The sequence below is a fragment of the Gracilinanus agilis genome, chromosome 3 (genome assembly GCF_016433145.1).
Source record: "Gracilinanus agilis isolate LMUSP501 chromosome 3, AgileGrace, whole genome shotgun sequence".
Lineage (NCBI taxonomy): Eukaryota > Metazoa > Chordata > Mammalia > Didelphimorphia > Didelphidae > Gracilinanus > Gracilinanus agilis.
In genome coordinates, this window is record NC_058132.1 from 648,309,080 (window position 1) to 648,324,434 (window position 15,355).

The window sequence follows — 15,355 nt, forward strand, 5'->3', positions numbered from 1 at the left end:
GGGCGTTGTCTAGGGCCATTCCCACCCAGGGCCAGGTGGAGCCTGACGGCTTCCCAAGGTCCCTTCCAAAGCTGCATCCAGAGATTCTGTGACGTCAGAGGGGCGCTCCCTTAGATTTCTATTCTTGGAAGGGATGAAATGGTCAAACTACAAGCCCAGCAAGGAATTAGGCTAGTACCTGGCTAATTCCCCATAACAAACAGCAGTTGTTATGGAAATCCAAGCTGGCACGAGAAAGAAGTGGGGCCGGGGTCCTCCCCAGAGTCAAGGTGCCTCTGAAGAGCTAATGGCCTGGCAGCCTGCCAAGCCTGATTAACCGCCAGCAAGCTCTACCCCTATAGAAAGAAGTGCCTGCCTGCCTGCCTGCTCTGGGCATAATGAGCCCCAGTGAAGAAAAACAAAAAGACAGAGGGTGGGAATCTTCGAAGGGCTTGGTCGTGTGTGTTTTTAACCAGATGATGCAATTCCCATCAGTGTAGAGCCAGGTTTAGTTTAGACACAGAGCCCAGTGGGCCAGGACAGTGTCTAATTGAACGCTCCTAGAGCTAACCCTCTTTTTTTATCAACAAAGGCACAGGAAGAGCACAGCCAAAACAGCAGAACCAAGAAAGGGTCTGCCTATCCCATGTACTTCACTGAGGAAATTGCAATCGTGCAAAACAGATGGGATTTTTCAGAATTATAGATCTGAACCAGAAGGTCTCACAGGGGCCATCTAGGCCAATCCATACCCCATCCCTTTCTATTTTTATTTATTTGTTTGTTTATTTAGAAATTTTTTTATTTTTTATTTTTATTTATATATTTAGAATCTCTTCTCCAATTTTCCCAATAAGTGGGCAGTCAATCTTGGACTGGAGACTTCCAGTAGGCAAAATCCATTGCCCCAAGGCAGGCCATTCCACCTTTGGCTAGCTCTGATGGCCAGAAGGTTCTTCCTGAAAGCAAGCCTACATTCCATCCCTTTGTGACCTCCACCCTTGGAGACCAATCCTGACTTCTGGGATTGAGGACAACAAAGCCAATTCCTCTTCCAGATGGCAGGCCTTCAAAGACCTGAAGCCTGATTTCCCATCTTCTCTGAGTCTTCCCCTAAACACACATCTCCAGTTCTTTCAACCAAACAGGGAAATCTGGGAAATCAAGAAAAAAGTGGCTGGTGTCCTCCAAACTGACTGTGTGCTCCTGAGCAAACATGGAGCCCATTGGATTGCAAGTCAAAAGCCCCGGATTTGATTTCTGGCTATCGTTCTGTTGATGAATGATTTGGGACAAGCTGCTAAATAGAGAGGAGCTCAGGATGGTGATATAGGGGGTCAGGGAGTTATAGAAGCAAGAGTCCTTTGTAAAATAACATTTCATAAGCCCTTAAAGAAGTGAAAGCCCTTTGTAAAATAATGTTTCATAAGCAGGTAATGCAGTACCATCATCATGCTTAATCACTAAGGACTGGGAAGGATGGTTTTGGAAAAGAATAAGGCCAACAGGGTCACAGAAAGAAACTTTATTAGAATCCACCAAGAATAAAAACAAAGTATGCATCATGAAAACCCAACACCGAGAAAGACTCTGGAGAAGGGTCTTTGTCAAGACAAACAGTTCAGACAAAAACTGGACAAAATCTCTGATTAATGGGACTCATGCCCCAGAGGTCCCAGAGAAAAACCCAGGGAATCCCCTCCAGAGGTGGGCAGCTCAGACTTGAAGGAGATGGGCAGCTACAGAAAGGGGTCTTCCTGCCTAGAAGATCCAGCAAAACTCAGTCATGAGCCAGCATCAGAGCTAAACCGAAGGTGGGCCAGATGGCTAATATGGTACTCTGAAGCAGAAAGTTCAGTCAACACATCAGCCAAAGTTCCAGATTCTTCCTTCAAGGTCAAGCTTCTGGGAAGTCCACCCTGTAGTTATTTCAGTTGGAAGATGAAAATTTCAAGCACTTGAGGCCAAAAGATTTAGGATCCTGGAGGCCTCTCCTGGGACCCAAATGCATTGAGGAGAACAAGGAGAGAGAGACAGAGGAGAAAGGAGGAGGAGAAATAAGACAAACGTGTAGGCAGTTACTGGTCAGAGACTCTCCTGCCCATGGATGGACTGGTCGCCTCTCCATCCTCATCCATCTTTGTCCATCCCCCTCCTTGCCAGAGCATCTGTAGCTCTAACGTTGGCTCCCTTTCAGGGAGCTTTGAGGCCAAAGCCAGGGTGCCCACTTGCCCTGAGCACCACTTCCCCTACTGGCCCCTGGCTTGAGGAGGTGGGCCAAGCCTTTCTCAAATGACAACAGGCCAAAGACCTGGGTCTGTCCCATTCAATAGCAAATGTTCCTAAGAAGGAAGAAGGCAGGAGCCCACCAGCTATGGCTCTTGGGGGGCAGGTTCCTCCCTCAGGGCCTCAGACACCACCTCCCTCTCCTTGAGTTCCCTTTCCCGGAGAATAGAAAGGGTCTCCTTCGCAGCATTCTGGACAATGACCTCAGGGTCCATCTGTAGTGCCTCAAGACCTGAAAGCGAATGAGAGAAGGAGATATCCATGAGCTGCGGGGAACTCCAGCCAGAAACTGTCCAGAGCCAGCAATGAGCAGAAGCTCAGGATGCAGGTCCTTGACCAAAGCTTCTTTAGCTCCTGAGCAACAGGGCAGAAGGATACAGAATAGAGAGGGGAAGAAATGGAAGACCCAGTGGGCTCAGGGTGAGAAGGAGATGCCACTTCCTGTGACCACCAAGGAACCCATTCCTCTTGCTTTGGTGGGCATCTTTGTTCCAAAGGCTTTGTTTTAGGTGTATTCTCATCAATGGAAGGATGGAATAAGGAAAAGAAAACCAATGTTTATTAATGGGGGGGGGGCAAAAGAAAAGAAACATTGTATAAAAGAAAAAAATCAAAATGAGGTCCCATGAGATCTCTGGAAAGACAGAAACTGGAGGAAAGCCAACTGGTTCCATTTCATCTAACAGTTTATCTTTCTGGAGTGTCTACCCCAGAGCTGCCTCTCCATCCCAGAATAGCATTTCTGGAATGTCTACACCAGAGCTATTACCTCTGTGTCCTAGAGAAACCTTTCTGGAGGTGTCTATACCAGAGCTGCCTGTCTGTCTAGGAGTAGCCCTCTTGGGGGTGTCTATACCAGAGCCACCTCTGTAACCTAGAGTGCCATGGATTTCAACAGGAGTTCTCTCGGCCCTTTGAGAACCTGCAAGGAAGTCACCAAGGGCAGAAATCTCATGGACCAGCAATGGCTGATGTCTCCTCATGGGACCTGGCAGGTGGGGGGCTGCAGGGTCAGCTGAGGACTTTCTAAGCTTTCAGAGGCAACAGTCACAGCTCAAAGTGTGGAATGAAAAGCTCCAAACAAGGAAGGTAGTTGCCTAAAATGAAGTTCCAAAAGGAGCCTTTTACCCTCCCAAAGGAAAGTTAAGAGACACAACCTCCCTGCCCTCCTACTCACCAACCAGCTTGCCCACCCCCTAGAGCAGTGATGGCAAACCTTTTAGAAATGGAGTACCAGGCCCTGCCCCACCTCCAGAGACTGTGTGCTATGCCACTCCCCCTCCACGAATGCCAGGCATACCCTCCTCCCCCCACCCCACCCAGGAATCGCTCTCAGCAGGATGGAGGAGCAGGGGAACTGAGGAATGTCCTCAGTAAGTGTAGAGAGGGGGAGGGGAGTAGTGTGAGCACTCCACTCCCCTCCAGCTCTGCCACCTGTAAACTGCCTACCTCACCCCTGTGCACTCCCATTGGCTGCTGGGCAGAGGGGCGAGTGATGTGAAAAATGTCAGGCATGGTAGAGAGGGCAAGGGGAGAAGCCCTGCCTGAGTCCCTCTGCCTTTTTAGTAACAAACTTTGGGGTGGGGTGGGTAGCCATGTGCCCATCGAGAGTGTTCTGTGTGCCATCTTTGGCACCCATGCCATAGGTTCACCATCACTGCCCTAGACCCTTCCTAGTCCACTGCAGAGTTTAACAGGGGAAGGGAGGAGGAACCAGGGCAGGCATCTGCCTTGTCCATGGTGCTATAAGTGCCAACAATCCCACCCCCTTTGAATCAAGGTCAGATGCCCCGTGACTTACACTGGTGCAGCCGCTCCAAGTCCATCTCCCCCAGGCTCAGGGGGACCATCTGCTCCAGAACATACCCTACAGTGACAACAGAACAAGAACTTTCCCCATCTTCCCTAGAGCTCCCCTCCTACCCAGTGCCACATCATCATCATCATCATCATCCCAAGGGTTGCTGCTTACATCCAGCATCTCATTTGACCCTCCCCACCCTGAGAGGTAGGGGGCATTCTTATTCCCATTTTACAGATGAGGAAACTGTAGGTGTAAAAATGAATAAATACTCCTAGTGCTTTAAAAATACATAAAATTTAATAATAAACAAAAAGAGGAGGAAAAGAAAAGGAAAAGGATTTTTTCAGTAAAGTGAGCAAAGCAAAGAGAGCCAAAAACTCACACCTGCAGCACTTTACCAAAGCAAAACACAAGTTCCCAAAAAAAGAGCCCTGCAGTGTGGGTCTCAGCCAAATTTATCTCCCAAACCCCTGTATATCAAATGAGGATGAAACTTAAAAGGATGCTGGGAATGTAGCTCAGATGTGACAAATTTTCCACCTGCACAAAACTGAAGCAAAGAGGTGGAGCGCCCTGCCCAAAGTCACAAAAAACTTCTAATGGCTGCTCAAGAAACCAGGTCCTCCTGACTACGAGCCCAACCCTACAAGCCCACCAGCAATAGCAGACCCCAGGTATCTGCCAAGGGTACCTAGCCAGGGCTGCCATGAGTAAGGAGAAGGAAGGAAAGTGAGAGATGACTTGGAGGGGAGGAGGAGAGTACTAACAACTGGCTCTGGGTTTGGAGCACTCAGGGAAGGCTTTCCACAAGAAATGGCCCTGAGCAAAGTCATGAGGAAAGCAAAGACCCTTCCAGAAGTAACAGGGTCACTGGAAGAAAAGGGAACTAAGCCTGGAGTCAGACAACTATGGACACTCGCTGGCCCTGGGACTGTGGGCAAGCTGCCTCCCCTCCCAAAGCCTCAATCTGCTCATCAGCAAAAGTCAGAGGACCCTGGGTCCAGGGCTGTCCTAGATAGAGAGGGGCTCGCCAATGGCTCAAGAAATGGGACTTCTAAATTGGGGGGGAAATCCTTATAATAAAAACCTCTGACAAAGGTCTAATTTTTCAAATATATAAGGAACTAAATCAATTGTACAAAAAATCAAGACAATTGATAAATGGGCAAGGGACATGAATAGGAAGTTTTCAGATAAAGAAATCAAAACTATCAATAAACATATGAAAAAGTGTTCTAAATCTCTTATAATTAGAGAAATGTAAATCAAAACAACTCTAAGGTACCACCTCACACCTAGCAGACTGGCCAATATAGCAGCAAAAGAAAGTAATAAATGATGGAGGGGAAGTGGCAAAATTGGGACACTAATAGATTGCTGGTAGAGTTGTGAATTGATCCAACCATTCTGGAAGGCAATTTGGAACTATGGCCAAAGGGCTTTAAAAGACTGCCTGCCTTTTGATCCAGCCATACCACTGCTGGGTTTGTACCCCAAAGAGATAATAAGGAAAAATATGTGTACAAAAATATTTATAGCTGCACTCTTTGTGGTGGCAAAGAATCGGAAAATGAGGGGGTATCCCTCGATTGGGAATTGGCTGAACAAACTATGGTATCTGATGGGGATGGAGTATTATTGTGCTGAAAGGAATAATAAACTGGAGGAATTCCATGTGAAACAATCTCCAGGAATGGATGCAGAGCAAAAGGAGAACCAGGAGAACATTGTACACAGAGACTGATACATTGTGGCACAATCCAGCATAAGAGACTTCTCTATTAGCAGAAATGCAATGACTCAGGACAATCAGGAGAGACTTATGAGAGAATGTATCCATATCCAGAGAAAGAACTGTGGGAGTAGAAACACAGAAGAAAAAAACATTTCCTTGATCACATGGTTCTATGGGATATGATTGAGGATGTTGATTCTAAATGAGCACTCTATTGCAAATATTAATAATATGGAAATAGGTCTTGATCAGTGATACATATAAAACCCAGTTGAACAGCATATTGACTCCAGGAGGGAGGAGGGAGAAGGGGAAGGAAAGATCATGAATCATGTAACCATGGAAAAATATTCTTAATTAATTAATTAATTTTTTTAAAAGAAAAAAAGGAAATGGGAATTGTCAGCCTGCCCTCTCCATACCAGCCGCCAACTCACCTGTAAAGGTACAGGCCGCTGCCTTAATTTTGGCCCACTCGCTGTCATAGTAGCCAATGGCTTCTGCACAAAAGGTGTCCAAGAGTACAGGGTCTTTCCTGGCCTGTGCCAAAAAACAACAAAGCCTCTGTGTTTACATGGAAGAACTCAGAGCCTCCAAGCCATGGGACTAGACCAAAGTTTGGTCAGAAATCCACACTCTGCAGCTAAGGTCCCAAGAAGAGGCAAGGGTGGCTAGGCTCTGTGCCACTGATGATGTGTCAAATTTGGGAGGGGCTAAATAGGTCAGTGTGGATAGAATTTGGAGGTCATGAAGAGGGATTATGTGTAAGAAGTCTACCGAGTCAAGCTGGAAATAGATGAGGGAACTTCAAAGGCCAAGCCAAGCACTTGGTCTTTTCTGCCAGAGTCACTAGAGAGCCAGTGAAGATAGGTGAGCAGAAGAGTGACTATGCTCTAGGAAGAGAGCTTTGGCAGTTATGTGGAGTCTGCAGTGGGAAAGGAGACACAAAAAGCATGGAGACTAATTAAAAGGTCAATGAATGTTCTGGGTAGGTTGTGAGGCAGGGTCAGTCCAAACTAGCAATAAATATGAATGGAAAGAATGGGACATAGCTGTAACAATGGCTAAGATTGGGAAGAAGAGGAGGTAGGGAGGGTTATGGATGGGGGGAGTCAAGGATGCTTCTGGGTTGGGATGAGCATGACCAGAAAGATGGCAGCCTGATCAACAAAAATAGAGACATTTAAGATGGAGGGCTGGAGAAAGGATGAGCTTGAGATGGATTAAGCAACCACTGAGGTCCATCCCTTCTCTGTACAGATTCTATGGCTCTGGGTTGTATTCCTGAAAGAAAAGGTGAACTTCTTGTTAGCAGGGACTGTTTTTGCCTTTCCTCTTCTTCTTGGAGCTTAGACCCACACCTGGCACACAGTGGGCACTTACTAAACATGTGTTAATTTGTTGGCTTGGTATGTAATATAAGTGAATGTTGGGTCACATGCCTTGTGACATCAGAGTGACTGCCAACAAATCTGCATGGGCATGAACAGAAATCTGTGGTAGCCCTAGCTGTTCAACCCAAATAGGCCTTCCATAAATGACCAATTAGAGCTGTCTGAGCCCGCACCTGAAGCCCTCGCATCACAGAGCACTGCACTGGGAAGTGACCTCCTAGCCTAAATTCCCCAAACAACACTCCAGGCCAGTGGTTCTCCAGACTCTGTCTGAAGGCCTCTAGAGAGGGAAGGGGAACCACACACACACACACACACACACACACACACACACACACACACAAACACCCCTGAGACATCACATTCCACTCTAGGACACCTCTCTTGGCCAGCACCTTCCTGAACTTGAACCCAAACTGGCCTCCTTGAACTCTTCTTCATTGTTCCTAGAGAATAGGGCCAGTTTCTCTCACCCACAACAGCTCTCAGTGAGCCCCCTAAATCTTCTCTACACTTAAGCCAATCTGCCCATGGCATGAACTCCAGGCCTTCCTCTGACCCATCCATCCTCCTCTCCAGTTTACCAAGGTCCATCTTAGATTGTGGTAGCCACAGCTGACCACAGGACCCCACCAGAATAGGACCAGAGCAGGGTCTGGTGGGATCTGCTCATTCATGGACAAGATGCCCATCCTCTCTTCCTGCTACTGTTGTGAAAGAGAAATAGTGTTGTAAATGGTGTTAGAAGTTCTAGTAATGGGTAGAATTAAGAAGAATAATAGAAATTGTGACTTGATTAAGGATAATTTGATTGTAAATAAGAACAATGATACCAGAATAAAGGTGAAAAGGACCAATGGTTTAAAATCCTGGGGAAATTCTGTAATTCGAGATGATGTTAACTTGGATGGACAGGAAATAGCTGAGCTTTGTTCTGATGTTACTGTTTTAGCTCCTGTATTGGAAACTTTCCAACCTCCCAATAGTACTGAACCATATGTGTCTATGACTATTGGAGATCAGATTTACGACCTTCTTGTCCATACCGGCGCCAGTAAATCTGTTTTGCAAAGCTTTCCTGAGAATTGTAAAGCTGTTGGTACAATGGATGTCGTTGGTGCTACAGGTGTGACTCAGAAAGTAGCTAAATTGCAACCAAAAATGGTAGCCCTAGGACCCCTTTCAGTGGAAGATGCATTTTTGTGTGTTCCAGAAAGTCCAATGAATCTTTTGGGAAGGGATCTGTTGTGTAAATTAAGGGCTACTATCCAATGTACTGAATCTGGTGATATTTCTTTGCGTCTCCCAGAGGAATCTCTGAAGGCCTTTCCATTGCTTTTCTTAGTTTCTCTCACCCAGCAGTACAGAGGATGACTTAGGTACTATCTATCCAATACCTGAGGATATACCTAAGGATTTGTGGTCAAGATCATCTACAGATGTTGGGTTGCTAAAATAAGCTAATCCAGTCAGGGTGAGGACAAAGGAAGGACCAGTTCCTTGGGTGCCTCAATATCCCTTGACTAAGGAGGCAATAGATGGTATTCGTCCGATTATTGAGTCCCTAATCCAACAAGGGATAATAATACCATGCTTTTCTGAGTACAATACACTGATTTTACCTATAAAGAAGCCAAAGTCAGATGAAAATGGCTGACCTGTTTACCGATTTATTCAAGGAAGAAGGAGGAGGAGGAGGAGGAGGAGGAGAGATTGTGTAATTTGAGATCTTCAGTCAATTAGAGTCTGCAGTTAGAAAGTTCAGTAATGAGAGGACCATTCCAGCGGAAGAGGACGTTCGGATGGAAGAGGACATGGATGAAGAGGATTCAGGATTCAGGATTTATGGACTTTGTATTAAGACTGATGAACTTATGAATTGAACTGATAAAATTCATTTTTGAGGATTTTCTTAAAGAAGAGGATTAATCATGGATAATTTGGATTAAATGGTTTGGAAGTATTTTGGGTAATGTAAATAGAATCACTACATACTCATATGCACCCAACATTGTACATAAAACTATCAAGACCTTTGATGGAGAAGAGGAAAAACAGAGAGGAGAGAAGATTTCCTAGAGGAGTGGAACATCATGAGAAGAAAGGAGATCTGCAGGAGATCTGGAGTTTTGGTAGGTATCGTGCATCCATCAGTAACATGTTGCAACACAATATAGCAAAGAAACAACATAACAAATCAGATACATACAACACAAACATGTTAGGATACGTTGTGTTCCTTATGGAATGAAACAATGTATAAATACTAACAAAATTAGACTTAGCTATAGGATAAGTAAGTACTAACAAGAAATAGTTACTAACACAGATTAGCTAGTTATTTAGGAAGATGTAGCTAGACTAATATACTAATATCATAGGGGTAGCTTAGAATAGTTTAGTGAAATAGGTATAGTATTAGATTAGGTTAGAGGATAAAATAAGGTACTAATGTACATTACATTGCAGATACAACAAACATAACAAAATTGCATTACATGAAGAACATATATTACAAATCACATATCACAAATAATGTAAATAGTTGTGTAAATAGTGCGTGTATATTGTAAATTGTATTATAGTATAAGTGTTGCATATACGTAAAGGGTGTACACATGTATATTTGATACGTATATGTTGTGTACATACATGTATATGTGTGTCATACATGTATATAGTGTGTGCATATTGCATGTGTCATATGTATATATGTGTATACATGAGAATTCTGTGAATACTTTGATATAATTGAGTTGCAAACATTCAAATGTAATTTGCATAAGGGAGTTTGATGTTTTGTTTTAATTTTGATGTAAAGACTTATGCAATGTTGTGTTGAAATGTTTTTCCAAAATGGTTTGCATTTATTAGTTGGTAGGATATTTCTGTATTAGAATAGGAGTTATGTTTGATGTTTGTTTTGACTTTTGTGTTGATATTTCATATTTGCTGTTGATTTTGTTGATTTTGTTGGAAATTTTGCATTGTTACTTGTTGCTTTATGTTTTGAACTATGTACCTGTTCAATGTATTTATCCCTTTACCTTTCCTTGTTGAAATCCCTAGTGTAGGGTAGAGTAGGATAGTGTTAGATAGAATAGAGTTAGTGCAGGTTGTTTGTTATTTGGGGTTAGAATTTTAGTTTAGTTTGTAGTGCACAAATACCAAAATTTTGTTAATTTTGGCTTTGTGCAAAGGGGGAACTGTTGTGAGGAAGATTTATTTAGTAATTTATGTAGCAATAGTTTCTATGGACCTAGCAGGAAGGCCTGGAGGATTCCAAGATGGAATGAAGGAGCAGGAAGTAGGACTTGTGCCCTGAGAGAGACTCCATTAGTGGTTGGCACAAACTGTTGCTAGCCCTAGGAGATCTCAGAGTTAAGGACACCCTGCATCCTGATTCCCTGGGATCCTGAATGGTGGTGGCTTTCAGCAAGTAACAAGACCTGCAGAGTTGCACCAAGAGGAAGAGAAGTTTGGGATCTGGTGGACAGCATCTCAAGCACACTCTCTCTACTTGGATACCTTGGACCACCTTGGCTTTTGGCATCCTATGATCATCTGTGGATTACCGTGAGAACCCCAAAGCCACCCTCAAGCCCATTAGCTATGCTGGTCAAACCTGGCTGGAACCAGGTTTGAAGCAGCCTCCCAGAGACTCCAGTGTTGTTCCTTTGGGCCCTGCCTGCTTAAGTCACTAAGATTAGAGAAGTCAAGTCCTCCCCTTGCCCTGTGGCTTTGCCCTTTAGGTTTTAGTGTAGAATCTCCTATCCCACCTTTATTTAGTTAAACATAATTAAAACTGTTAAAAACCTTTTACCTTGCCTGCTGGTTTCAAAGACTCTGGCCTAGTGGTGAGCTGGGTGACAGTTGGCCAACAGCCATTCTTGACAGTTAGCAGCAGCTTAGCTGTGTACTCTGGTCTCCCTATCCTGGTCGCATCTCTCCATCAACCCAGTGTGCGTACCCACAAACCATTCAGGTCACATTTTACCATCCCTGGTGCCCCCATCTTTTTAACACTACCAAGGCTCATGCTCATCTCACTCAACTCAGTTCAAGCCCGCTCTCCACCAACACCTCACAACATTTCCTGGATAAACTGTAATTCAGGGATACGTCCCACACTTTGTACTTGTGAAGTTGCTTTTTAAAGCCCAAGGGCAGACTCCATTTATTCCATTCATTTCCATTTTGTCAGATTCAGTCTGTGAGGAAATGGTGTTTATTTCACCAAATTTCCTAATTACCAAGAATCTATCTTCCCTCTCTTGTACTCAACCTCGTCCCCACTGGTGCCGAATAGACAGAGTCAAGTAAAGCAAAGTCCCATGTTGGCCAGGCCTAAGCAAGCATGCTTTATTCCTGCCCCTGGGCCCATTGCCTCTCCATCACTGGACCTCAGGAATCATGGCTAGCCAAAGGGTCAGTAAGTCTTAGGATCTTTAGGGATTTACATGTGGCTACCTAGAGTATGGGCTGTCCCTCCCAGCCTTTTTCCAAGTTGAGAAAAATGTTAAAAAGCCTATGGATGAGCCATGATTCCTGGGCTCCCCCCCCACACTGGAGCCTCCCTGGAACCCCAAACCACTCCCTCTCCCCTCAGGCACATCTGACTCTCCTGCTTACCAGGTAACTGCACATCTCCATTTGGAAGAGGCTCAGGTCCAGGCCTTGGCTGACATACTTCTCTAAGGAGATTTGCAGCCTCTTCCAGCCCCAGAAGGGAATGCACAGGTTAATAGTGGATTCACAGGCCTGGGAGGAGGAAGCGGCCAATCAGGGCTGGCCCACTTCACCCTGCCTTGTGGGCTGGGGTGGGCAGGGAAGGTGGAGCTGAGGCCACCCCAGGGAGGCAGCTCCCTCTGGGCACAATGCTTCAAATGCCAAGGAAGTGTGGGCATGGGGAAATGTCAATGCTGCCCACTGCTGCCATAGCCAGGAAGAAATTGCTTTGTTTTAAGCAGGGACTTGGGACAGAGGAGCCTCAAGTCACAAGATTCATTGAGCTTCATCTAATTCACTCCCCAGGTTATTGGGCGTGTTTTATTTTATACGTGTAAAAATTATCCTAAAAAGAAGTCCACTGGCCCCTCGGGAACCCAAGAAAGACTGTGAAGCCAGGGTTAGCAGTCACCCAGTCCGAGTCCCTCCCTCTTAAGGACCAGGAGCCTGGGGGGACCAAAGAGGCCCAAATGAGTGGCCCAAGGACATGCCACCAGCTCTGAGAACTAGGCCGCCTAGATAAGCACTCGGTGTGGGTGCCATAGGAACAACAGCACAAGAGAACGTGCTGAGGGACATCCTTAAGTATTCAGTGGGATGACGATGCTCCCTGGAGTCTCCGAATGCTCTTGAGACTGTAGGAGCTCTGAGGGGCACCTCAGCCAGCATCTAGTGTAGACCCTCCTCTTATGGAGAGTCAGAAGATCACAGATGGTGGATTGATGGCCATCCATTAGGCCAGGCCCAGGGGTTCTCCCCGAGGGGCCTTGGAGGCCATGGAGGCTCGAGGGAAGGATGCCCTGCACCGGCTCTGGGGGAGGGAAGCCAACAGATGAGGCCTCCCCTAGGCCCAGCGGAGCCCCCGAGGGGTCAGGGAGTGGCTCACCTTGGCCACTTCAGGGCAAGGGTCCTGCAGGTGGAGGATGAGGGGGATCCAGCTCTTCTTGATCTCCAGCATGAAGAAGTCCTTCTTCTTCACGGCCAACACCGCCAGCTTCCCGAACAGGATGAAAGCCTGCAAGCGAAGAGACTCGTCCTCCTGCACCAAGAGAGCCAGACAGAGCCTGAGGCCGTAGGACCTTCCCACTGCCTGCCCACACCCAGGGAACCTGAGGGTCCCATCCGAGCCCTCCCCACAAGGCTGGGCGAGGGGAGGGCTCCAGAGGGCCACAGCGCCCCCTTGTGCAACAAGACACCAGCATCTGCTCCAATGCTAAGAGGCCTGGCAGTCAGAAAGAAGGGGCCAAATCCTGCTTCAGACATATACTGTGTGACTTGGATGAGTCCCACAACCCTGTACCTCAGTTTCCTCATCTGTGAAATGCAAGGTTTGGACCTGAGGACCTTCTAAGGTGCCTCCAGCTTGAATCCTGTGATTCTCTGGCCTTAAACAGGTGCAGATCCAGAGAGCAGCCCAGTGCCCCACACAAGCAGGCGCTGAATGAAGGGCCCGTCGCTCACTCCCCACCATGTCAGCAGCTCGGCCTCAGCCTCTCTCTTACCCATCCTCATCCTCTGCTCTCAGACATGGCCAGAGCCTCCCTGATGCCAGACTCATCCCCTCCGACCCACCTCGCTCCCACAGCTACCAAGACCATCTTTCCCTGGCTCCCTATCGCTTCTGACAAAAGGAAAACTCTGAGCCGGCCTGCCTCCCACACCCCCTCATTGGCCATGCTCCAGACAAACTGGCCTCCATGTCCTTTGGTGAGGCTCCCCCTCAGCACCCCCTCCTTCTAGCCCTTCAAGGCTCATCCCAGGTGCTACCTCCTCCAAGTAGCCCTCCCTGATCCCCTTTGTATTGCCTATCTCCTTGAGGTCAGGGGATGAATTCTCTTTTTTACCTGTCGCCAGCATTGGTCAGGATGGGTCAGCCATCGCTCTGGTGCTTGTTCAAATGGATCTTACGCCCCTTCGTTACCCTGCAAGCCTCATGCTAATATTGGTCCTGGGGTCTCCTCTGGCCCTGACTCTTGGTTGGGGAGATGCCTGTTGCTGCCTGCTGTGTCTTCAGGCACCCCCCCATCCTTAAACTCTGCCAAGCTCCTCTGAGGAGCCTGAGCCTTCTTGGTCAAGGCTGTGGAAGCCCAGCACTCCAGAGGTGCCTCTCCAGCCTCGGAGATCACAGTTTTCTTCGCAAGAGGCATCATGGCAGAGAGCCCACTGCATGGGGTCACTGGGTTCTCTGCCCAAGGTCCATGTCTCTGAATCACGAGTCAGGGACCTGTGGGGCCCTTTGGTGCCCCAATGGCGTGGCTCCAAGCCTCCTTCTGGCACCATCTTCCTCGCCTTCCCTTCCCTACTTAGAGCTCATCTGTCCAAGCTGGACAGCTCAGCACTCCCACACAATCCCAGCTCCACAGTATTGCTCAGCTGTGTATTATGTTGGAAATGCCCCAAATGTCCACCAGCCATTCCCTCTGGCCCAGCTGCCCACCTCAGGCCTCCTCCCTCCACCCTAGAACTGTCCGGGCCTCTCTCAACTCCTTCGCACCCAACTTTGAGCCCTGATCTTGAGGGCGAGGCGCGGCATCTCATGTGTCTTGTCCAGGGCCTCCTCAGGGACTCAATAAATGGGCGCTGACTTTTGTGGAAAGGAAAATCAAGTGACATCCAGAAGGAGTCCACTGACCATAGAGTAAAAGAGAGCCCTGGATCTGGAGCCCAAGGGCCTGGGTTCCAATTGAGCCCTGCTCTTTCCCACCTGGGTAATTTTAGGAAAGTTAGTTCACCACTCATTGGCCCTCAGTTTCCCCATTCATAAAATGGGGGCTGCTTGGGGTGGGCTCGGGGGCTCGGACTCACATCGTCCAGGAAGACCCTGCACTGCATGGAGATGACCTCGAAGGAGGATCCCAAGTCATCCTCGCCTATGAGCCCCAGCACCTTGGTCAGCGCCACCATGGTCTCTGTGATCACCTGGGTGCTGATGGGGTCGCTGAGCGAGCACAGAAACTTCTTCCTGAGTAGCTTCCGGTACTGTTTGACCTGGGCAGGACACAGAGCAGGGCCTCACTCGCCCAGTCGTGGCTGGAGCCCCAGAGGCGGCCCCGGCCTGGCTCTCTCCTCACCTTGCTGGGAGCCCCAATGGCCAGGTTGCCCAGGGCCCGGGTGGACAGCAGGCGCAGGGTGCTGTGGATGTGGCTGGCCCCCTTGGCCAGCTTGAAAATGGTGGGCTTCAGCATCTTCTTTCGATGGAGAACTGGGTCACACATGAGCTGGGGAGAGAAGGGGCAGGGGTCAGCCAGGGTCCCCTTGGGCTCTGGGCAAACCTCTCCTTCCCCCAGGAGTAAGTGGATGCCCAGGGCTGCCCCTCTTACTGGGCACCAGCAGGTGTGGAATAAAAGAAACAAGTTTTAGGAAAACGAGTCTGACTTCACTCGGGATGTGAGCAGCACCTAGGCCAGAGTCTGGGTCCAAGGGAAGACT

General features: G+C 47.6%; 1 protein-coding gene across 1 annotated transcript in view; it reads right to left on the reverse strand.

Moving 5' to 3' along the window:
* Positions 1-2,351: 2,351 nt before the first annotated feature.
* Positions 2,352-15,355, reverse strand: part of MROH2A (maestro heat like repeat family member 2A) — a 74,361-nt gene continuing 61,357 nt past the window's right edge. The window contains exons 38-45 of the mRNA XM_044669510.1: positions 14,998-15,144; positions 14,732-14,914; positions 12,813-12,965; positions 11,831-11,959; positions 6,242-6,344; positions 4,189-4,266; positions 4,067-4,132; positions 2,352-2,497 (exon numbers count right to left, since the gene is read on the reverse strand). Of these exons, the coding sequence (XP_044525445.1) occupies positions 2,352-2,497; positions 4,067-4,132; positions 4,189-4,266; positions 6,242-6,344; positions 11,831-11,959; positions 12,813-12,965; positions 14,732-14,914; positions 14,998-15,144 (1,005 nt within the window). The remainder of the gene's footprint in view (positions 2,498-4,066; positions 4,133-4,188; positions 4,267-6,241; positions 6,345-11,830; positions 11,960-12,812; positions 12,966-14,731; positions 14,915-14,997; positions 15,145-15,355) is intronic.